The 23,319-nt window shown below is 37.8% G+C and overlaps 3 protein-coding genes and 1 long non-coding RNA gene across 6 annotated transcripts in view; 3 read left to right on the forward strand and 1 right to left on the reverse strand.

Moving 5' to 3' along the window:
• The window catches only part of LOC111273871 (Succinyl-coenzyme A synthetase beta subunit, ADP-forming), a 76,629-nt gene extending 69,463 nt beyond the window's left edge, over nucleotides 1–7,166 (forward strand). For both annotated transcript variants that reach the window (XM_086973656.1, XM_022855878.2), the window contains exons 2-9: nucleotides 1,605–1,699; nucleotides 3,002–3,131; nucleotides 3,429–3,542; nucleotides 3,736–3,855; nucleotides 4,068–4,337; nucleotides 4,676–4,885; nucleotides 5,117–5,284; nucleotides 5,496–7,166. In XM_086973656.1, the coding sequence (XP_086829782.1) occupies nucleotides 1,662–1,699; nucleotides 3,002–3,131; nucleotides 3,429–3,542; nucleotides 3,736–3,855; nucleotides 4,068–4,337; nucleotides 4,676–4,885; nucleotides 5,117–5,284; nucleotides 5,496–5,651 (1,206 nt within the window). In that variant the 5' untranslated portion in view covers nucleotides 1,605–1,661 and the 3' untranslated portion in view covers nucleotides 5,652–7,166. The remainder of the gene's footprint in view (nucleotides 1–1,604; nucleotides 1,700–3,001; nucleotides 3,132–3,428; nucleotides 3,543–3,735; nucleotides 3,856–4,067; nucleotides 4,338–4,675; nucleotides 4,886–5,116; nucleotides 5,285–5,495) is intronic.
• On the reverse strand, nucleotides 5,007–10,009 carry LOC147753781 (uncharacterized). Its single transcript, XR_015316123.1, has 2 exons — nucleotides 9,956–10,009; nucleotides 5,007–5,314 (listed from the first exon to the last, which is right to left on the reverse strand). It is a non-coding gene; the product is annotated as an uncharacterized LOC147753781 (long non-coding RNA).
• Nucleotides 9,962–11,846, forward strand: LOC111273873 (ATP synthase subunit C lysine N-methyltransferase). The gene is made up of 4 exons (XM_022855881.2): nucleotides 9,962–10,055; nucleotides 10,301–10,525; nucleotides 10,897–11,008; nucleotides 11,362–11,846. Exons 1-4 carry the CDS (start codon nucleotides 9,999–10,001, stop codon nucleotides 11,673–11,675), a joined length of 708 nt encoding a protein of 235 aa, XP_022711616.1. The 5' UTR covers nucleotides 9,962–9,998; the 3' UTR covers nucleotides 11,676–11,846.
• A 1,091-nt stretch (nucleotides 11,847–12,937) lies between these two features.
• Nucleotides 12,938–22,027, forward strand: LOC111273859 (protein argonaute-2). 2 transcript variants are annotated; one of them, XM_022855851.2, is made up of 7 exons: nucleotides 12,938–13,046; nucleotides 16,114–16,640; nucleotides 17,070–17,234; nucleotides 17,363–17,557; nucleotides 18,390–20,339; nucleotides 20,905–21,041; nucleotides 21,440–22,027. In XM_022855851.2, exons 2-7 carry the CDS (start codon nucleotides 16,155–16,157, stop codon nucleotides 21,585–21,587), a joined length of 3,081 nt encoding a protein of 1,026 aa, XP_022711586.1. In that variant the 5' UTR covers nucleotides 12,938–13,046; nucleotides 16,114–16,154; the 3' UTR covers nucleotides 21,588–22,027. The 2 variants fall into 2 exon arrangements, with proteins under 2 accessions (XP_022711586.1, XP_086829783.1); XM_086973657.1 differs by lacking the exon at nucleotides 12,938–13,046 and adding an exon at nucleotides 13,055–13,162.
• Nucleotides 22,028–23,319: the final 1,292 nt, after the last annotated feature.

Below are 23,319 nucleotides of genomic sequence, written 5' to 3' on the forward strand. Positions count from 1 at the left end.
AAAATAATAAATAAAAAAGTCTGTCGTGAGTTAACTCACAGTATCGAGAGTCATTTTTCTTCCCCATTATATTTAACTATTTCTGATCAATGATCAATTTTACTGTATACATGTTGTTCTTGCTCGGAAGACACTTTCAGTTTTCCCATACCCGTGGCCGCTTTTAGCCAGAAGGCTAGCATTTCACTGTACTCATACCGTGGATAAAATTATGATTGGTAAGCTCTATGATATATTAGATCCGGTTTGATCAGAGCTTTTTTTCGTCAGGGGGAATTGTTCAGTGTGCATTGTTATATATGTAATCCTCGCTGTATCTACATGATATATCTGTAGTATAGATTAATTTGAGATGGTTGGATGGCACGATCTGGCTTGACCACATTTGTCATCGAAAAAAATTTTTAAAAAATCCTGATTGGAAGAAATTACTGGGCTATTATTAAATATAATTGCGGTAAACGCTTAACTCTATTTGACGGCCCGTCTTAACTGCGGCGCAGGCAACTGGCAGTGAAGTCGGTCGTCAAACTGGGTGTTCACTACAATGCGCGTCTAACAGTGAGTCTATTCTGATTATCTGGTTGTTGCTTAAAGCCGAGCTAGAATAGACGCAATCGTACTTATAACAACATAGCTTGCGAAGAAATGGCCAATATACCTATAGAAATGCGTTGCACTTATACATTATACTCGACGTGTTCATTCGGCTACTCTGAGCAGCAACAAAGAGCAGTATTTATAGATGGATGTTATTATCTGTTCAACATCGCTAAAAAAAACAAACTAATACAGAATAGGTTTTTAATAGCTCACTGATGACGTTTAAAAGGACGTTTCTCAGTTTATTTGAAACAAACTTAGCTGTCGTTGCAGCGTATTGGCGTAATTCAGCATCTCATGTGTAAATCGATTTCTTAATGCCTGTTTTCATTTAGCTAACTTAATCACCATTTGTTCCGCTGTGATATGTTGAAATGCATGAATCCTTTGATTCTATAACACTACGCGCCAGCAAACATTTTATTATCCAAATTAATCTATTACCTTAGCGTGCATTGAAATACTTGACGATTCTATTTACTGGAAATGACGCGCTTTTTCGGTCTATGACGCAACATCGGAATTGAGTGACTGCCGCCATCTGACTTCGAACCTCTAACATGTAAAATATTCCGGATCCACTAAGTGGGTGCCACTAAAGGCCCGACAGGGCACACGAGAGGGAATAAAGATTATACATGTCTCATATTATATTATTATTATTAAGAGTTCTATCTGACTTAAAGCTAACCTTAAAACAACAATTACCATAATTTTATTTCAGTTTTCGATTGTATTTTCGCTATCATTTTCGGTCATGTCGGTATATCGAATTGGAAAATGTAATTATTCCAATAAAAAGCTTCTAAGGACAGTAAGCTGAAGATCTGTTCTTATACACACAAACAAACAGTTTGTCATGACAAATTTGTTTTTCTTAGAATAATAACGCCTCTCCCAAAAAGAAGCCTGTTTCAATCGGACCGCAATAATATCTGCACCTATGTCATCTCTCGAAATAGCTAGAATTTTAACTATAACTATCTCTACTTTTTTTTCAGAATGAAACTGTTTGTGTTTCGCCGAAGCGTCAGCTCAATCTGCTCGAAAGTGATTCGATGACTATACTTCGTGAAAATGGAGTCATGGTGCCCAAGTATGTAGCATACGTCCAAAACAAAAAGCAAGCTATTATTATTTATGTACAAAAAAGACAAGCTAAAGAAATATCTTTTTATATTAAAGGAGAGTTTGTATCGGATTACTGCATTGTGGATCGTTTTGGAAAAAGGTTATCCTATTCTTCGAATGTTAGCGTATAGTGTAAAGTAATCTACATGGACCCAAATTTGTTCAATGCAAGCGTGCCACGTTAGGGGAAACTAGCGGTGCCACGGAATTTCCATATATTTGTCACTCTTTTTTATATGATTGGGTGACGGGCATACTAATGTTCATTCATTTTTGAGAAAATAGTATTTGAAGATATTTATGTCGTTAGCCCTTACAGCGCCACTAAGCTGGGTTGTGCGGGTTGCTAATGGCTTCTTTTTGAAATCAACGTTTTTTGCTGGGGCATAATAGAGACCTTCATATAGCTCCTGTCTCGTCTAGCCTTACTTTCTCTTATACACCAGTGTATATCTTAATATACTGTAGCAGGTGTGCCAAAGAACCCGAAGGGCGCTCAAGAAAAACGATTAGCAATAACAATGACACGCAGTACATGTTGCGTTTTTTTTAGTTACCGCGTAACCTTTTTCTCCTTTGCTGAACCCAAGTGGAACTTATTGGCTAGAGAATCACAGTGACACTCGCAGCCCTTTTGCAAGGTACAGGCTTCCCCGTAGCTGTATTGCTACCCCAATATTGTTCCTTAACGAATTTAATCGTACTGTTATAAGAAAGAAATGATAACTCTAAAAATAATTATCAGATATGTAATGCGAACTCTCAAAGATACGTCAAGACGCTGCTAATTGAAATTAATTTTGAAATGTTATTAAAAACGGCGGGCATAACGCTCGAACGAAGCTGCCATCGCCACGGTCTTTTCCGATGTTCTTAAGTGTTTAGAACATCGAAATGATCTATAGATTCATAAACCAGCATTGAAACGGCTTAGAAAAATCGTTTACGTGAAATCATGATGCATGATTACCCTCATCGTGTGTCGCAGTCCTGTGCATACAGTTGGGGGAAGATAAGGCCGTCATCTGGAAGCTGATAGCGAATGCAATTGTCATAGGGCTATGTTTTACTTAGGAAGAGAAATTGTCGCGTGTAATATCACTTGTAACTTGTGTATCGCCAAAGTTTCGAGCCAAAGCTCGAAACTTTGGCGATATTATGAAATTTTGCAGGACAGGTACGTGCCCTTAACGAATGGTATTCTGAACTGAAACAGAACTTATTTATTTGAATGTGATCTACTTTCACATAAATTATGTGTTCCCAGATTTGGTGTCGCTACAAATGCTTCGGAAGCTCGCAAGGTCGCTTTTTCGCTTGGAGCGAAAGACTTCGTTGTGAAAGCTCTAGTGCTTACGGGCGGCCGAGGCAAAGGCGTGTTTGATTCTGGACTAAAGGTATTCGAAAATACGAGAACATTTATGTTATTATGTCGTAACACTCTGAAATTATGCACTCCACTGATTCGTAATTGGAAATCATAAGGCCACCAATCTATAGACTTGTCGTTGCCCAAGTTTGTTCATTCGTACGCAATAGCTGACATATTATCATTTGAATTATTTTGTTAACCATAACCTGAGTTACCGCTCTAAAATACCGAATTATTGGCAAATGTAACTAAAATTGTCAATCAAAGTAGCATAGTTTTACCTCGAGTTAACCGAGCGACTGCTGTTTCTTTGCTCCTGCAGGGAGGTGTTAAAACTGTATTTACCCCTGAGGAAGCGGAAAAGCTCGCACAACAGATGATTGGCCATAAGCTAATTACGAAACAGACCGGAGAGAAGGGTATTCAGGTGAACAAGGTGGGTACACGGTCCTCAATTACATAACGTAAATATCAGTTCTTATTTTCAACCGATTTGTAAATTATCACTGCGCTATACATGATCTACGATATCGAATATATGCCTTTCTTATTAATAAAACATGGCACACAAAAGCACTGATGATCAAACCAACGTTCTATTGATAAGTAATTCTTGCCTTTGAAATCAGGTGATGATCAGTGAGCGGTTGTACAACCGACGTGAATACTATTTTGCCATTATGATGGAGCGAAGCGCTAATGGACCTATAATTGTTGCGTCATCTCAGGGAGGCGTCAACATTGAGGAGGTAGAGTGTAACTTGTTTATGTTTATTGATAAAAAAATAGAGAACGCCTTTTGTTAGTTTACTATACATAGGTAGTCTTTTATTGCCTTTGTAACAATCTCAATTCCATAGTACTTCAGATGTGCTACGGGGGTTTCGCTACGACTTGCTTGTACAATATGTGGTAAGCAGCTAAGGCAAATAAGGGAAAAATGTCGTAATTTTACTTTTAGGTTGCCAAGGACAGCCCAGAAGCTATCCTGACGCTCGCATTGAAAGACGGCGTAAAAGAGGCCGAAACGCGTGATTTCTGTCAGCGGCTTGGTTTCCAGGGCAAGAGCTTAGACGAAGCCACTGTGATGGTCGATAAACTATACAAGGTGTTCTGCAAGTACGACGCGACCATGATAGAGATCAACCCGATGGTAGAAGATAATAATGATACCGTGTATTGCCTCGATGCCAAATGTCGATTCGATGACAACGCTGAGTATCGCCAGAAGGTAGCATTTGTTTCAATTCAGATTCGATTAATTGATTTCATGACTCCATATAATAGGGTATACAATGTTCAGTCAGTACTTAACAAGCTAATGTACTGGATGATGTTGAAGCATTACGTCCATATTTTTCCGTGGATATCTACCTAATAATGACGGGTAAATGGTAATCGAAAGCAAACACAACACCCTTTTATCATAGATCTACACCGACTATGCTTATATAAAAATTTACCTACAAAATGCTATAAGTTATACTAGTTATTAGATTAAGCATTTTAAGTTAAAGTTGACAGCTGAACAAGACCTAAGACGATAATCTGTAATGTCCGCCCATCTAGTCACTATTTGAGCTGCGCGATTGGGACCAAGTAGACATCCGGGAGAAAGAGGCCGCTCAATACAACCTTAACTTTATCGCGCTTGATGGAGACATTGGCTGTCTGGTCAATGGAGCTGGTCTAGCCATGGCTACCATGGACATTATTAAACTACATGGAGGAAGTCCCGCAAACTTCCTTGACGTCGGTGGAGGCGCCACTGCGCAACAGGTAGTTTTTACCAATATTTGACAATGCCACAACAGTAGACATGGACAAAGTTGTTTTAGAACATTGATGTTGACCTTTACTTTGTCATAATTTGACCTTTACTACAAGGAGCTCATGTCAGTTTCATATAATTTACATCTCCTTTATTTATTTACAGGATTTCGTGGGAACGTCGTTTAATCAAAGTTTCATAATTATTTATTTTCTCGTAATTTTTGTTACCATATTCAGGTGACTGAAGCTTTCAAACTGATCACGAGTGACCCAAAGGTACAGGCAATTATGGTGAATATCTTCGGGGGTATTATGCGCTGTGATGTTATCGCTGAAGGAGTTATTAAAGCCGCTGAAACGCTTCAACTCAAAATTCCCATTGTATGTCGTCTTCAAGGAACTCAGGTGCGCTAAGTAAGAGGCATGTTTTCTTATCTGAAAAAAATAAATAAACCGATACATCTACTCACCATTGAGAACCTGTTATTTGCATAAATATGCCGAGAAAGCGATATAGATGAGTACAATAAATCCTAATGGAATAAAACTAGTTTCCAACATTTTGAAGTTTCTGTTTTCATGTTCATTTGATGGTATTCATGTTTCTCCTCAACAGGTTGACGATGCTAAGGCTCTAATAGCTGCTTCAAAGCTGAAAATCATCGCATGCGATAACCTGGACGAGGCAGCCAAGATGGCCGTCAAGCTTTCGCAGATCGTAGGACTAGCAAGGAGTGCGGCGGTTGACGTCAAGTTTGAACTGCCCCTCTAGTCATCTAATTCGCCTAAGGATTTCTCACCATAGCAAGAACGAAAACAAAAGCATACGTGGCTGATTTTGACCATGGGAGGTCACTACTTAAGGGTATATGTACAACGGGAGTGTTCGCAATTGATGTCGAAGAACAAGTGACTCTTCTATTTAATGCAATCACTAATATTCACTGCACCTCGATTTCTAAACCTGGTTAATCAATTTAACCGGAACAGATAGACGTACAAATTCTTTCAGCAGTTTATTAGTTATCAATGAAGATGAGAACACTGAATTGGCCGAGGAAAACTAAGTGGAAGCTCGGAGGTCGTCACTAGAATAGAAAAAGGTATAAACAGCAAAAAAGAGATTCAAGTTGACGGTAGAATTTTAAGCTATCTTAAATAATGGACAAGAACGGCTATATTTAATTAGCTTTCCATGGAGGGCATATATAACAGAAAATGGGGATCGCAACGAAGAAGGCAATAGTATATAATCAGTAGGGATAATAGGGTTCGAGTCACTGTCACTGCGCTATTGGTAACGTATCAATGAAATTGGCTCCCAGTCTATACAAAGTTTACATAAATTAAACGCAAACTGTAACAGATGGATAGATGTAATGATTTCTATAGCGATCGTATTTTCTTTTTTTTTTTATATTGATAATAATGCACATAGCGTTGTGAGTCCCTTTAACTTCTTGTCGCCAGAACTACTAAGTCATTTTCATTTCAGCCACATGAAAAAGGACGGCTGAATAAGCAAAGCGACGCTCTCCACTTTGCGCATCTACTAAGAAGGATTGTTTTGGCTGTGTTACATAGTGCTTTGTTACCCAAGAATTAGCATATATAGAAACGAAGATTCCTAGGGTATGGCATAGAATTGTCAATAATAAATATATTGTTGTTTGTTCATACACACATTTAATGAATATCTAAGAATCGTTAATTGCAGGTATATTTTATTTATATATACTAGACCTATATGCACCAACGCTTGTAAGCGTTGCTAGGCTCTGTTTGGTTTCTAGGTTTCCGGTTGTTTCCTTTCGCTTAACTTCTTTATGCCGGTTACATATTGGGCGGAGTACGGTCATGGTAAAAAAATGCTAGCGACTCATAGGTTGCGCCACTTGCGCCTTTGTTGGGCTGTTATAAATATTGTGATGACGGACAAGCTAATAAGAATGCTATTGCTATCATGTTATTAACTAATATTACGTAATACTCATAGTGCATGGACCGAAAAACGTTTCTCGTACGAGTTTTTGCTTACGCAAGGTTATCCCCTAAGAGGAGACATGTTCATTGCATATTACTGCGCTCAAATTACATCGAACAGAACAAAAGCGAAAAAGAAAGATAAAGCATGAGCGAGTGGAGAAGGATGAGTGTTAGAACTTGAGAAATCGACTAAATGAGTGTAGATGAAAATGCTCCAGAACGGAAAATCTAAACTGTATCAGAAAATAAAGGTTAAATAAAGATCGAAAATGTGACGCAAACGCGCCAATAATGTTAATAATGATAAGGTGTGCTATTTTATATTATACATTTGTAGTGCCTATGATTAAAGACATGAACGTCTTGTTTCGACTCACTCCTCATGGCTATCAGGATTGTTATCAGTTTATACGTCAATAAACTGCCGTCATTACGTGAATAGATGAATAATATATAAATAAAGCATTAGTATTATTAATAATAATCAAAACGTCGATCTTATATTCAATAAACCCAGGAGAAAATCAAAGATTTATCTAAAGAAATACTCTTATTACTAAGAATTAGCAAAAAGTGGCAAGTGTCGAACGTGTGACGAAGTTCCAATGGAAACTAAGAAATGAAATGCTTTTCATATGAGTGATGCTTTTCGAAACAACCATATGAACTCAGGAAATGCAGTCATTATGAAAAATTATCCGCATAGGATTAGGTTGTATAACATTGGATGTGTTTAAATACTAACCTGCCGATAGTAAATATCTATCAGTTGACAAAGGGCCGCCCTCTGCTAGGTTATGCTGTCTCAAACATCATCAACATAATAACATAGTTAGATACTTGGAACAATACAGGTATCACATAACTATCATAGTAACACGTCACTGTCATAGTGAGATCGAGTAGCAATGGTGTACAAAGGCTTGCCTAAATGTCTCTGTAATAGATATATTGTTAGTTGAGTAAGACCGCTCGAGATGTGCAAGCAAGTCATCGAGAATACCATCAGTGATTACAAACAAAACTTGGCCTGATCATATTCAGATCTCAAAAAATTATATAACATGCTTTTGATGTTTTTCTAAACGTCAGATTTATACACGCCGCTATTATTACGCACCTCATGCAGGCTCGTTGAGAATACCGACACGGAGACATACTATGGTGCCTACAACGTTTCTCAGAAAGAGATTATACAGAGGGAAAGGAAGTGTGGTCCTTAATAAATGTACTACATAGTAGTAAAATTAGTGTAACACTGTAAGCAAGTATTGCAGCTGAGACACACGGATCAAGGGTAAAATCGTGTCATAACTAAGACTCCAATTCAAAATCGAAGATAGAATTTTTCAAGTTGGGGGTATTCTAGAGAAAAGAAGCGATTTTCATAGACCACTATAAATAGAACGTACAACGCTAGGAAATTAAAACATGACACAAGTCTCTCAGTGGGAACGATGCACCACCCACAGCGTTAGCTTTATAATCCTATTTTAAATCGGAAACATTTAATGGATTTCATGCTTCACCTACCAGAGAAAATCTATATATATATATATATATATATATATAATTTAGCTATTTTAACTCGAAATCCCTATACTGCAGTATGTGGTTCAATAAAAACAAAGCATAAGATATATAGATTGTCCTGTACGGCAAATTATATATAGCCAGCCACATTAGAACGAGTTAAATATTACTTAATCCTTAAAAATTACACATAAAGCATGCAGCTATAACAACACTCAACTTACATCATTCATTCATTCACGGCTTATCATATCAACACAACTGACTCGAAGTTCTCATCTTCTGAAGGTACCCGCTAATTTGTCCGTGTCAATGTTAAATCAACTAAACTTCCAAATCAATTACGTCACAATCTTTACAGACTACGCAGATTTCGTATTGTTCTTTTATTCCAATATTTTTAATATCCCACCGTGTCTTTCATTACTCTATATTTGTCCTTATTTATCTTACACACACCAAGCAATTCAGTTAATAATTCATTCTGTTTGTGCGATGTACATCCTAACTAACATTTTGCTTATTCGATTGAAATTTTAAAATGTTCCTCAATTCAGTAATATCATCAGCTTTAATTGTGTTCCCGCTAACGTCCAACTCAATAGCCACTCTTCTTATAAACCGACGTCGGCCACAGTACAACGCTTCGACATCCAAACGTCGCCTCAGTATTAGCACTTAACGATATCATGAGCGTTACAATTGGCCCTTACATTCAATGAAGTCTAAGATCGCGCTTGTCTTAACGGCAAGACCTTCCATAGGACCCTTTACAGAATTTTTTAGAACAAAGTCTATGATTTGGGCCAACGAGAATTCTAATGCAAAGATTGGTACGAGGGGAACAGAAACGGCCACATAATTTCCACTGCATCGCTTGTTGTTGATGTTTGATAGGAATGAAGGTACAGTTTTAAAGTAGCAGGTGGAACAGTATGGGATACGAGGGTTTTTTTTTTTTATTTTGCTCCTAGACACTTCAAGCATATACTGGGGATCACAGTCAAGGTTTCGTACTGATTCTAAACCTCCATTTTTCAACTTTATGTATTTTAAGTCACATAGAAGCTGCCCATTGTTGAAACCTGCGGTAGAGGTTAGAATGCGGTAGAAGAATCAAATAGATAAAAAGATTATGTTATTGTGGCACGTAAATTGCTTATCAAAAATGTGTCCTCTGGTAAAAACCTGGTAGGACGCAAAGAGCTAACAATTTGGTATCCATTTTCGCTATCAAGCAGCATCAGATATTTCGTATTTTTATATAATTACTTATTCGGTAATGACGTGCGGATGGTCAGTAAGTCACAACACTTGTCACGCAAGAACGTCATAACAGCATAAATATTTCGCTTCAAGCCTCAATCGGCTATACATATGCTATGGACAGTTTCGAAAGAATACCTTTTCTTTTTAATTTGATTAACCTCCACCCTCTATAATGATAAATAATGATCTGCTTTTGCGTATACCTATATTGCGACTCAAGTGTCATGCTAAAGGGACTGAAAAGTTTGATCTTTGCAAAAAACTACGCTAAGTTTTTCTTTCACTTACTTTCGAGTGTTGCGGGGCTCTATTGTTTATCCTAGAAAAGACCATGTTTGTGTCGTTGTATCGAATGGAACAGCTGGTCGCGCTTAGAACGTTTCCTTTGGTGTGTGGTGTTCGCGTATTCTAAAGATTCAATCTTAATTGATTTCTTGTTTTTATTGAAAATCTATTTTTATTCACTTAAAAGGACGAGCATGATTTAAAGCTTAGTTAAAATATTACAAATAGATCATTGAATGAGCAGTAAACACATGATTGTCATCCGCTTGTCCCAGAAACTAGAAAAAGTTCCAAGTAAACATTTTTAACTAAAGAGGTATTATAAATTGGATAATGTCTGCTTTTAAGAATTCGCTGATGGAAACTTTACAGAGCAGTGGTTCGACAGACATTGACGAGATGAGTGTCTGTCAATCAGACCCAGTTTCTTCAATTTCGAAATCGCAGATAGGTCTGATAGCAGCGACTGCAACTGGAGGAGTTGCTACAGGTCTTTTGGCGATCTGCGGACCTTTTTTGGCGCCTGCCTTTCGCAGAATTTGTTTACCGTACGTTCCGGCAACGAATACGCAGGCAAGTGTTTTTTTTTAACAAATACATCATCAATGTATTACTCTAATATTTGAAAACACAAAATGCATATGACAGCGGTGCTCTGTCGAGGAGTGTATTGTGAACGTATTTTCTCGATCAACTTTATTTAGTCTATTTTATTATATACTTTTATTGCAATAAAACTCTGCTTTAATAGCTTTATGTTTAGCTTTCCTCAGTTGTAAAGTTTAATTCGTATTTTAATTGTGGGCGCTTTGTATGGCGATGTTGCACTTGACGGCCTCAAACTTCGCTGCTCGAACCATTAGGACGGTTATCTGTTTCAAATATCTTTCACAATATTATTCCATAAAACGCTCATGAAAGATGCAGTCATATATTTATTTCAGGTTTCGAACGTTGTTCATGTCTTACGAGGTCGTCGTTGTAAAAGCATTGTAGACCTCGGTTCAGGAGATGGCCGTGTTGTAAACTCGCTAGCAGCTAGTAGAAGTCTTATCGGTAAGACAGATATAAACGCAGATCTATCTTGAACTTTTTTCTTCTATATTGATGTCGGAGAATTAGCCAAAGACTCAAAACGGGTATCCATTGAAAACTGAAATTTTCAAAGCGTCACTCTGTTATACAGAAGTTAGCAACATCTGAATACACGAGATTTCATAGAAGGTTACTCAGTTCATTCAGCGAAATTATGAATTATATTTTAGATATTATTGTAATCATAACAAATACCCAGAAAAATATCATTTAACATATCACAAATTTGCATATTTGTGTGCATAAAGAAGTTATTAAAACAATGATTACCATATTTTTTAACTTCTTTTTTCATGTCATTACCGCTTCTTTAGGTGGTTCGGAATTTGTTGGTATAGAGCTAAATCCATGGTTGGTACTCTATTCACGAATCGCTGCTCTTCGAACCTTAGGTGTAAAATCTGAGGTACAATTCAAAAGACAGGACCTCTGGAAGTATTCGCTTAATCAACACGACACGGTTGTTGTCTTTGGTGTTGAGTGTATGATGGAAGAGCTGCAGCTGAAGTGCGAACAGGAACTTGAAAAGGGTAGCACAGTTGTGGCTTGCAGGTTTCCCTTTGAGGCCTGGAAACCTAAAAAAGTGTACGGAGAAGGTGTCGATACCGTTTGGCTGTACGAGCGCTAACGCCATAGACAAAGTAGCCAAAATAGTCCACCTCAGTTTTAAAACTGCAAATGTCGATGGCCTAGCATGGCATCACTTTATAACGTTTGCTAGGGAAACTAATTGTGTAATGATTGTATAGATGATAAGTAATGTTTGAAATAATAAAATGCTTTTTATGTAATTTATCTACTCATATTGATTCTTCATTTTTAAAATACAATGGTGTGCATCACTCGGGCTTCGGGACCATAGTAAATGACTGCTTATTTTAGTAAAAGACAATGATGCTTTTATTATGTAATAAAACGAAATAAAGTTCGCAATGTACCAGATCGCTAATTGAATATTATTATGATATATACAAAGCAACAAAGAAAAGTACTTTTATTTGACCGAAGACCGTTGTTATTTGTCTGCACTATTTTGGGTAACTTCATTACTAACTTTTAAAAGTCGTTCTACCTGACCTTTCTGATCAAGAAGCTAAATTTTTCGTTCCTGAAATAGAATGTTTTACGCTTTTTTACTAAAAAAAAAACAACGTCTTCCTAACTGTGGTTAAATGTTGATTTGAAAATATGTAGTGCGTGGGGTTCGAGGTCGAATGACTACGTCTAAAGCTGTTTAGGCATTTTCGCGTAATAGAATTACCGTAAATATATTAACATTTTCGTATTCGGTTTGATAGCTCAATTTCTTTCGGATAGGTAAACTCACAGCGAACAAATACATGTGCTGAACGACGGGCGCTAGAAGCCTAATACGAGATTGATAAAGTCTTTGTAGGTAACGGGCAAGAAGCAGCTGGACCTCTGATGCTTTCTCCACAGGTATACTCCTAATTAAATAAGCACTCAATGCATATATCTGTCATCATCTCTGTATTTTCGCGCTGTACGAATTTATCAGAACATACTTTGATGAGAAGTCTTTCGGAGTGAACTAAGAGTCTTTTATCTGCGTTATGCCGCTCTAAAAATGTAAGCTATAATTTTTGCTCTTTTTTTTTTACCAGCTGCCGCTTAATTATTCTAAGACTGAATGCTTTGTTTAGAATATACGTATATTTGGTGTTTATCCAAAGTGCATTATTAGTGCGTCCATTCTGACAATAGTTCTATTGTAAATAACTCGAAGTACGTTTTACTACTTCCGAAAATGCAGAATGTGTATCGCAATCAGCTTTATTACTTTCAGATATTTATTTTCACTATTATTGTCCACTGTTTTCGCGCCGTTGGTTTGAATATTCCGCCACTGAGTAGTGTTACGACAGTTTCGGTCTCCTTCTGTTGTTTATGAAAGAGATTAGGCTTACCAGTGTTGATAGAATCTAATAACGTGCGGTGTTGAGTTTAAGCTAATTGTTTATTAGGTTCACGCAGAAAGGTTCGAGCCTAAATTAATTATTAATTGTTAAGCATTTAAGATCGAATTATTTGGTATTATGCAAATTAGTAATAATCAATCCTTGCAGACCCCTACAGTTTGTCCAGATATTGCAGGTAGGAGCAGGACGTGTAATTTTCCTTTAGTGCAATTTGCCTGTGTCCGTAAGAGTGCTATTGGGTAAGGTGGCTGCTTACTGTTATCATTTTACATTGCTAAAATTAATTATGATGAGCAGGTACGCGGATTTCGGTGTCAAGTTATTATTGTTTGTCAGATCATGTGTAGCTGTCTGTTTTGTAGAATATATGCAGACTTAACATTAAGTCTACGACCGTGGACATTATAATTCGATAATGGTTTAGTCACAAATGGGTTTGCAGGTTGTTTTAGAATGATTTACGATAGGACAATGGGGTGTAAAAAGTGTTCAAACATATACATGGAGCTCTGTGTAAAACAAGCAGGGGTTCTTGGCACCAGTCACAAGAATTTATCGAGCAGAATTGAAATACTATACACGTTTTAGTAACCTAATATCTTTTTTTTTTTTTAAGTTAAACCAAACTGTATGAAGGGTAACAGGAAATCCTTAGTTTGCGGCAAGCTGGAAATGGGAAATAAAAATGCAATTGTGTCTTACTTAAAAGGGGTAATTCTGCACGAACATTATGAAGAACCGAATGTGCCATCGTCCTTCTCGTGGAATGTAAACCAGCTTTAAGGGGCTTCTAAGCATTTTTTTTGAGAAAATTTCTTAAACACAAGTTGAAGCAGCGAATATTTTGGTGCGACAATTTTTTTCAAAATCATTTTTTTAGAGAAAAAAACATCACAGACATGTTTCCACGCAAGGTTCGACGTCATTTGTTGATGCCAATTAATAATAAATCTCCATGAATCGAATAAAAATGCAAAACATCTTTTTATAACCTAGGTAGATATTTCGGAATGAAGAAGGCCAAAAACTGAATAAAGTAACGGTTTCGCTTAGGTGACTCTGAGAAAAACATTTCCTAGATAGAGATCTATATAAGAAAGTATTTTCTGGTTTTAATTGCAAGTGCCTGGTAAGTTTAATCGGAAGATAATTTATTTGCTTACAGCAATCTCAATTTGCGAGTCGAAAATACCGTTCAAAGTGAAAATGTAACACGGTATTTTACGAAGCATGCTTATATTTTGCTATAAATCGATAGATCTCGACGAGCTGAGTAAAAATGCTATAGACGTCTCTATATGTAAAAAGGATATCTCGGCTAAAAAAAGGGTGGAAAGCCGACTGGTCGCATCGTTCCACCTATGTAATAGGCTAATATATGTAATGTAACAATGAAGTAAAAATGAGTTCCAAGATGATGTGAATATTTAATAAACGTCAATTGTGAAGTAATGCTTTATACAACGGAAATGTGTTCTATAGTATAACAATCAGATTCGGTCGTATTAAAACAGGCTGACGAAATAATAGCTAGCTAAGGGTAACGGATTACCTTGTCAGCGTCGTGGGATGATTTTTTGTGTGTACTAAGCTGCGTGTAGCATTAACGAATTCAATTAAATCAATCGATATAAGACAAGCACGGACCGAATCCCGCAGGTAACGCTCTGCTAATTGCTAAATACCCAGACGCTTTCATTTTTTTCGGAAATTTTTATCGGAAAATTATATATATATAGTTTACGGTTTTTCTTTGTCGTGTACTATGAATGGGGTTGACAGATTATCTTCACCGTTAAGTCAAATTAGCCATTTAATGAAACTTTTTATATCAAAGATTTGGGTTATATGATTAGTCCCTTTCTTTATAATACCGTTTCATTGTGTTCTGTCATCTAATTTCCCAAAAACAAGTTTCTACATGTATAATACTATCTGGTCTGAATATTGCCTTCCTTTCCTTTTTTGAAGGAAAACTTTTTTTTTTGAGAAAAAGAATAACTTTTGCTTGAAGTATCGACCTAGAGGGAAAACTTGCTATTAAAGTGATTTCAATTTCTATCGTAGATGTTCTTGTGGTGACGAGGCTGTTTTCGTATCCAGCCATCCCCACATAGTCAGACCCGCTTGAAAGATGGTTTAATGCATTCTGTCATAACGTAATCTTACCTACCGAATAATTGGACTCAACATCGCTTATTGTAAAGATTTGAAGCCTCTAAGAATGGACCGCTTACATTCGGATTTGGAAATTGAATTATTTGGATGCGCTTGGCGGATTTTGACGAAACTAAAAACGACGTCACAAATGCAGTTCGTCATTGATTATCAAAGTTTAAGTATGGTCGTTGTTTCTACGGAAACAACTTCTGACTAACAACGGTCAGTTTTATTTACTCAAAAATAGACTGACCACCTATTTTAGTAAAATGGGACCGTAATCTTTTGCTAATACCATTTGACCTTTGCGCTTGCTTCGAGCCATCCCAGCCTGTAGTAATGCCACCTTTTTTTTTTATCACACAATCAATATTAGCGCTGCGTGTTGTAAACCGTTTGCTCAATGTACTTTTATCGTAAATCCACGCTATTCTGTGGACGTACGATCAGTTGCATTTACGGCATATTCCCCAATAACTGCATTTCGTAGGTTTACTAATGCCAAATTTTACGTCAGTGCTCCATGCCCTTGGTGAATCAGGAGTAATAAAATAATGACGATCAAAAGATAATGCTGTTGCTTCTTAAGAAAACAAAACGTAACCGCACACTTTCACATTAAAAAATTTAGCTATACTGCTATGTATCCACTCAAATTTTTGTGCAGAAAGCAGATGGTCAGCTTCTACATGTTTTTGAAAGAGATAGATTCTCATTTTAAGGCAAGAAGGGCATAAGTCCATCTAGTAAACGTATCAAAAGGATGTTTAAATATTGCATTATGTTGGTTTTGATATTATGTTACGATGAATGGTAAATCATATGCAGTGTTTAGGTTTAGTCCGTGAATGTAGGAATTTCAATATGAATAAGAATTTTATCTATTACTCAAACAATTTTAAGGAAGTCAATTTTGAGCAGATTCGTTGCAGCCCTATACAATTTTTGATACTGATGCATTTTCAGGATCATTAGGAACGCGAGACTAACCCGAGACAGCAGGTGCGATGTCCAGAAATATTAGTAGCCGCGGCCGCGGACTTCGAAAAGCAAATACGGATGCTTCGAGTGAAACAACCCCGAATCCTCCAGAGCCACCATCGGCTGCGCCACCTCCTTCCCAGGCTCCGTTAAGCAGAACTCAAGGTTTAAGTTCTGGCGGCGCCGTTGGCCGAGGTCGAGGTTCATTCCGTGCAGCTGCCTCTTGCAGTAGTCCATCCGGCCTTCTGGAGCCTGTTCCCTCAAAGTCATCAGAGCTTCCTCCTGCTTCAGGTTCTGCTACAGGACTGCAGGCAACTGAAAAGGATCGGGAACAAAGCCAAGGCGTTCAAGGTAGACGTCGTGGGCGCGGATTGGCTGGAAAAAGCATTGCTCCCGTTGCTCCCACACATCCTGCGCCGGATTCCTCACAGAGTGGTCCCACATCCTCAGGAGACTCAGCCGTTTGCTCAAAAGAAAAGAAAGACGCATTTAACCTTCAGGAGCCAACCACAGTACGAGTACTGCAGTAAACTGACTAATTTTTATATCACTCACGTAATCACTCACAAAAACCCGATATTTACATGTGTGGACTAATTGCATCGAAATCTTCATATATATTTGTGAAAATAAAGCATATACTTTCTTGTGTAATGTAAGCAGACTTTTTCAGAACCGTAAAGCAAAGCTTGTTTTACTTGTGAGTACTGACTGGCATAGGCAATCTTCCAAAATTTTAATTCCTACACCACAAAACCTTTACCTTAAGCCTGACTTCGCTGCTACAAATGTCATATTTGTTCAACAAAAAATAGTCGTAAAAATAATAATAGTAGTATTGATGATTATGATTATGCACCAATACTAATATTTCCTAAAATGTTTCTGATTTTAGAAGAGAACGAGTTATTGATACTTTGGTTGACGGTGCCTATTTCCAGGTATTCGCACATCTTCCCAAAGTAGGCCAAAACTCATTCCGCGATTACAGAAAACGAGGTACCCAAGGCAAGCCAATAAAGCTAATGTCCAATTGCTATGGACTCGAGTTTCCAGATGCGAATTGGTACAAGTATGATGTACAGATCCACAGGGGTAACGAACAGGTAAATCTGCACGATACATGCAGCAAGCGGTGATTGTATCAAAACTGAAAAGCAAATGTAGTTATTGCCCTATTCTATTCTGCGCTATTCTATTTGTAAATTGTGTTGTTCTTATTGTTCTTTAACAGCAAGCTGTTGAGTTGGAGCATCTGGATACGATAAAGCTGAAAGATCGAATCGCGTCCAGAGGTCTGTGTCGCGATATCATGTTGCACGTGTTCAATAAACATGGAAGTACGTTGGGCCACGATCTACCAGCGTACGATGGAAGAAAAATTCTCATCTTAAATCGCAAGCCGTTTGACGGTGAAAGATATTTCACTGTACGCCTGCAATCACCTTTTTTATAATATCTCAGTCGAGTCTTTAACGAGTTCCCATTTACAGGACCATGATTTTCCTGCAAGGAGTCATTTATATTGACTAACGTGAACCCTGCATTAAATGTATCCTTGGCAGATAATTAATAATATCATTATTTTTAATCCTGTCCCGTTCATCAAGTCTCATTTTACTTAACTACGTGCTTTAGAGCCCCTCGAATAATACTAATACACTGATAAAGAAGAGCTCGATGCAAACAACGCTCGAGCTACGTTTTGTCCTACTGCGGGATGTCACAAAACAAGATTAGGGAATGCTTTCTGATCAGCCCACATTAAACAGTCGGACCTAACAATATTCACTATGATCACATAAAATGATATTTCTTGTAAAGATTGGTATGATCTATTAAGGCGGCACATCAGCTTTGCCATACGGTGACAAAAGGAATTTTGATGACCGGTATATAAACGTATTTAAAACTAGCCTAGACCTGTGTGAAGTCTAAAATGAGCTGAAAGACTAAAATTAAAAGTTAACAAAAGTGTTCTACCATTAAATACATATCAGAAGCCGTTTTATCGTGTATATTTAGTTCACCTCTTACAGCCGATTTATCCAAGCACTACCGTATTGGCCTTTTTCGAGCCTGTTTCTCTCTTAACTAGTGAATCAAGTATAGTCATAAGAGTAGGAGTAAAGCTTAAACATATTGAATCACCACTACTAGAAATCGTTCGCTCTTCGGAGTGCGTAAGAGTAACGCCTCTTTCCTTTGAGATATACAAAAGTTAATGAGTTTCTAAGCTTTCTAATTATTTTTCGCAATAGGTCAACGTACCGACACCCAGAGGGCGCACGGTGGAGTACACGGTGAAGCTGATGCATGTCCTGGATATAGACGTGAGTTCAGTCGACCTTTTCTATAAGGGGAAGACAAACACACTGGATCCTGAAGTACTACAAGCAGTGAACATCGTCGTTGACACGTCCTTCTCGAACAAAAAATGGGTTGCTGTGAATCGTTTGTACTACGAGCCAGGCAAAGTCGGTAGGCCTCTCGGCGGGGGAAAGGAGCTCCGCGAGGGGATCTATACAGCGACTATGTACGCCGATTGGAAGCCTCTGCTCGTTGTCGACAAAGCTCGTACGGTGTTTGCCGCTGCGTTGCCACTTATCGACTATGCAGCTGATGTTCTCGGAACTTCAAGGGAGGCACTCACCATGAGCGGCCTCAATGCTGGTCAGGTGGAGACGTTAAAGAAAGAGGTTAAATCACTTATGGTCAAGCTGGAACATACAACGTACGGGCGCACGGTGAAAATTTCTGGGATAACTAGAACTCCAGTGAACCGGACCATGTTCATGGATGAACAGAAACAAGAAAAAAGCGTCGCGGCCTATTTTGCACAGACCTATCCTAAAACGCCTCTTAGATATCCAAATTTGCAATGTATTGAGGTCAAACGTGCCAACCTTACAAAAACTGATTATTTTCCGATAGAGGTCTGTATCGTCAAGCGCGACCAACCATCGTGGAAGAAGTTGAATCCCGACCAAACTGCGAAAATGATCAGAGTATCACAGGAGAAACCTCATGAGCGATTTCAGTTTTTGCGAAACAACATAGGAACGATTGCATCAGCCAACGAACTAAAAAAATTTGGTCTAAGACTGTCGGATACGCCTATCATGACGGACGGTCGGACTCTAGAGAGTCCTGGTATCCGAGTTGGTAACCGATCGATTGAAGTCAGGGCGGGCAGCTGGCAGCTGCCGGAGTTCCATATAGCAGCCGAAGTTCCTCAATGGGTTGTAGTAGATTGTGCTGACCTACCCCGGAACTACATAGATAAATTAGCTAGTATGTTAAAACAACAAGGTGAAAAAATGAAAATGCGTATTTCATATCCAACCAATATATTGGCTCGACCAAACTGGCGCATGCCTGCCACGACAAAACAAATGATGGAAGAAATTAGACGGTGCCACCGAGACCCATCAAAACCACTTCTTGCTGTGATCGTACTTAGTAGGAATACCAGTTATTCGGAAATCAAGAGTCTGACCGAGACTAACGAGAACTTCAAACTAATAGTAACACAATGCATTAAATCTGATAACGTGAGAAATGAAAAAAAGCTAAACTTTTCTTTTGTGGACAACCTTTTCAAGAAAATTAATGCAAAACTCAACGGCGTCAACAGTATCGTCCAACGCGTGCCTAAGGTATTTCAAGAAGAATATATAGTATTAGGTGCGGACGTCACACACCCAAGCCCGGGAGACATGAATCCGTCCATCGCTGCTGTCGTCGGCTCAATAAATAACGATTCGTCAAAGTACTGTACCGAAATCAGCGTACAATGCAGCGAAAGCAGTAATCGGATTGAGTATATTATCAACCTTAGGGAAATTGTTCTGAAGCTCCTTAAAGCCTATGTGAAGAGAAACGATGATCGAAAGCCAAAGTATATATACTATCTTAGAGACGGTGTATCGGATGGCCAGTTCCAAGAGGTTCGTTACCGCGAGGTGCTCGCCATTCGACAAGCCTGTTACGATCTGCAGGTCCATTACCAGCCGTCAATCACAGTACTGGTCGCTCAGAAACGCCACCACGTTCGTTTTACTGTGGTTGATAGCCGGACAGGAACGAGAAGTGGCAATATCCCTCCCGGAACTTACATTGATAGGGATGTGGTTCATGCGAAGAACCATGATTTCTATATGTATACTCATGAGGGTCTCATAGGAACGTCACGGCCTACGCATTATCAGGTACATTATTATAGAAAAATAAATGGAATAGTTCGTGATAAGTCTTTGATTAATTTTCTAATCACATGATTGGTTGACCTGAGTATGTATATCGCACGGACGGAAACACCTGCCTCACTATAATTATTAATACCCGTAGTTCCAGTTAGTGCAGCACATGCGTTACTTAGTGATCAATAATAATACCTGAGCATTTTGCAAAAAACAGGCTAAATCTTTGACAAAAACTATTTTATTATTGAAAGGTAGGGTAGTGTATATCAAATAAGGATGAACACTGTTCTGTCAGCGAATCAACGGTGCCCTAGTGGTAGCTCAAAGCTTATCATATTGGCCTTTGGGGTTTAAAACAGATGTTCTTAAATTTGTTGACTAATATAATTTGCTCTTCCAACTTTACCTTTTCTATTTATATTCAGTATGGTTGACGTTTTTAATTTGTCTACGAATCCACCTTCGTGCGAAGATGTATGCATTTTTTCGGTTGATACATGTATGGATGAGTGAGAACGAATCGTATTTTACTGCTTACATACTGGCATTGTTTGTCTCGTGTGTTCTTCAGCTCATTCACGCGGACAAGCCGATTTCCACAGATGAAATAACAGAGATGATCTACTATCTGACGCACAACTATGCTCGTGCATCGCGTTCCGTCTCGATTCCAGCTCCGATTTACTATGCGCATCTTGCTGCATTTCGGTGGGTTAAAAATTTACATTCATTGCATATAAATAATTATGTCAAAGAAGACAATCCGTAGAAATTGCACGTTCATCTTACGTTGATTGATTCGAGGTCCATTAGCGTTCTCCCGTACTCAAATAATCAATTCCAATTTTATAGCGGCATCGCCAATATAGCCAGGTGCTAAGTTGTTGCCTGAAGGACAGCGAGAGATCTTTGAATAAGCATAAGGAAGAACACGGGGAAAAATTGTTTGGCTATGACCCATCCTTTAAAATTATCTACACTAATAATATCTATCACTAATAATTTAGTGATTTCCTCTGATGCGTACTTTATTTTTGTCGTTAGGAATACACAATGTTATCATACAATGGTTGAAATGAAGCGATTCTTTTTCGTCACTTTTATAGGGCTAAGGAACATCTCAAAGCCGATCCCACGCTTTGCGGGTCCTCATCAGTTTCTTCAGGCTCCGATGATATACGTATCGACCTGAGAAAATATCAGCAGGCTTGCGATGTCAACGATGCAACAAAAGACAAGCTCTATTATGCTTAGGGCACTTTCACACCGAAATAGCTGAAAAATGACAATGTGTATACAATAATGATCAGCTGGAAATCGTTGCGGACTCATGTTATCTCTTGAGATGTTTTTAACAGTCCACGACGAATTTCGTCCATAACAAACAAACAGCAAGACGACATGTTGGTTCTTGGATATTTTTTTTCAAACATCTAGTTTATTACATTTAAGGCAAGACAATAAGTCTTGCCTTAATTGACGAATGAACATACATTATTAAATACAATTCAGAATAAAGCGGATTTGTCATATTACTGATGACATACATAATAACCTATAGTCAAACCGATCGAATGTGCGTCAAAATTGCTATTTTTAGTATTTTAAATAACAATCTTCGATGAAGTTTATCAAAGTAATATACTACGAAAAATCGAATAATTTAATCCAAATAAATCAAAATTGTCGAAAAATTCTCATGGGCATATCTCACGTTTGTACCTTACAGAAACACAAGTTTTTATTGCTCACATTAACGGTGGCGATATGCTTCCTCCTTTCAGCGGATTGTAGCGCAACATGTTTTTTTAAATATTTGGTGTCTTTAAGTGGTTTGCTTTAAGTTCTAAGTTAAAGTATATGTGAAAACAGTTACTCTTAATGTATTCACTGAAAATAGGATAATTATGTAATGAAAGTAGCTTATACAGACCTCCATGCTGACGATGAAATTATTTAGTTAGCATAAGCTAATTTTATTTAAATAACCGATAATCCGGTTATAATTTGGTAATTAGTAGCTATTATCAAATGACTGCTGACGATTCGGATGTGGGTAATGTTTAAAGCACTTCCTTGACAACAAAAGAACATTGAATATGATTTTGAAGCTACGTTTGCTCATTCTTCTATCTATAAAAATTATTCACCTACTTCTCGCTTGACACGTTTCTAGGCCTGATCGAGGAATCGCTTTAAATATTGCAGAAATTGTGTTTTCGAAAGTACGTTCCCTGGATCTTGAAAACAAGATCGAAGAATTACAAAACGTGGCACAAAAGCAATAGTTAGATAAAGTTCGTTGATAATGATATTAACGGCAGATAACGCATTAATTAAGCAAAAAAATGAAAAGTCAGCTTTTTGTGGTTTGTGTGACTTCTGATCGTTAGGCGTTTAAATTATAGAGTAGCTGATCAATATTATGAAGGTAATCTTTATCTTTGAGTTTCCATTGGCCTTTATAGATCTGAGTGTATCTATGTGTGTCCACCTAGAGTGAACGAAGTGTGATATATATGTATATATATATGTATATACATATATGTATATCATACGCTATCAACTGCATGCGCTCGAGGTTCACTGCTATTTAAATTAGTCACCTAATATATATATATATATTTCGATTCGATAGATTAGTATGGATGTCCGAGTACTGATGGCTATTCGATCCCAAAACTTTGTACATGAAAAGGAGAAGCAGAGATTCATGGTTATCTAAACAGAAGGCCTTTTTAAATTATTTCAAAGAATTAGCACGATTAAATACTATCATAGCCGTCTTTTCTGCTTCATAATTTCGGATTTTAAATAGCTGAATTCAGTGAAAATATAATTTGCTTGAAAGTACCAGCACTTTACAGCAATAGGATACTGATGGCCATATAAAGACTGGTCCATCGTGTTACGTGTTCTTCACTTCGGGTAGTAAATGGTGCAGTAAACTTTGATCAGTGTCCTTTCCCATTTCACAGAGGGGTAT

Source organism: Varroa jacobsoni, unplaced genomic scaffold (genome assembly GCF_002532875.2).
Source record: "Varroa jacobsoni isolate VJ856 unplaced genomic scaffold, vjacob_1.0 scaffold_233, whole genome shotgun sequence".
In the NCBI taxonomy this organism is placed as follows: Eukaryota; Metazoa; Arthropoda; class Arachnida; order Mesostigmata; family Varroidae; genus Varroa; species Varroa jacobsoni.

Bases quoted from the DNA above. Each gene is read 5' to 3' on its own strand.
- LOC111273873 (XM_022855881.2), top strand. From the start codon at position 9,999: ATGTTTGTGTCGTTGTATCGAATGGAACAGCTGGTCGCGCTTAGAACG. The intron at 10,526-10,896 runs GCAAGTGTTTTT...TATTTATTTCAG, and splicing joins TTCCGGCAACGAATACGCAG to GTTTCGAACGTTGTTCATGT. The intron at 11,009-11,361 runs GTAAGACAGATA...CCGCTTCTTTAG, and splicing joins AGCTAGTAGAAGTCTTATCG to GTGGTTCGGAATTTGTTGGT.
- LOC111273859 (XM_022855851.2), top strand. From the start codon at position 16,155: ATGTCCAGAAATATTAGTAGCCGCGGCCGCGGACTTCGAAAAGCAAAT. The intron at 17,235-17,362 runs GTAAATCTGCAC...GTTCTTTAACAG, and splicing joins TCCACAGGGGTAACGAACAG to CAAGCTGTTGAGTTGGAGCA. The intron at 21,042-21,439 runs GTGGGTTAAAAA...TCACTTTTATAG, and splicing joins GCGCATCTTGCTGCATTTCG to GGCTAAGGAACATCTCAAAG.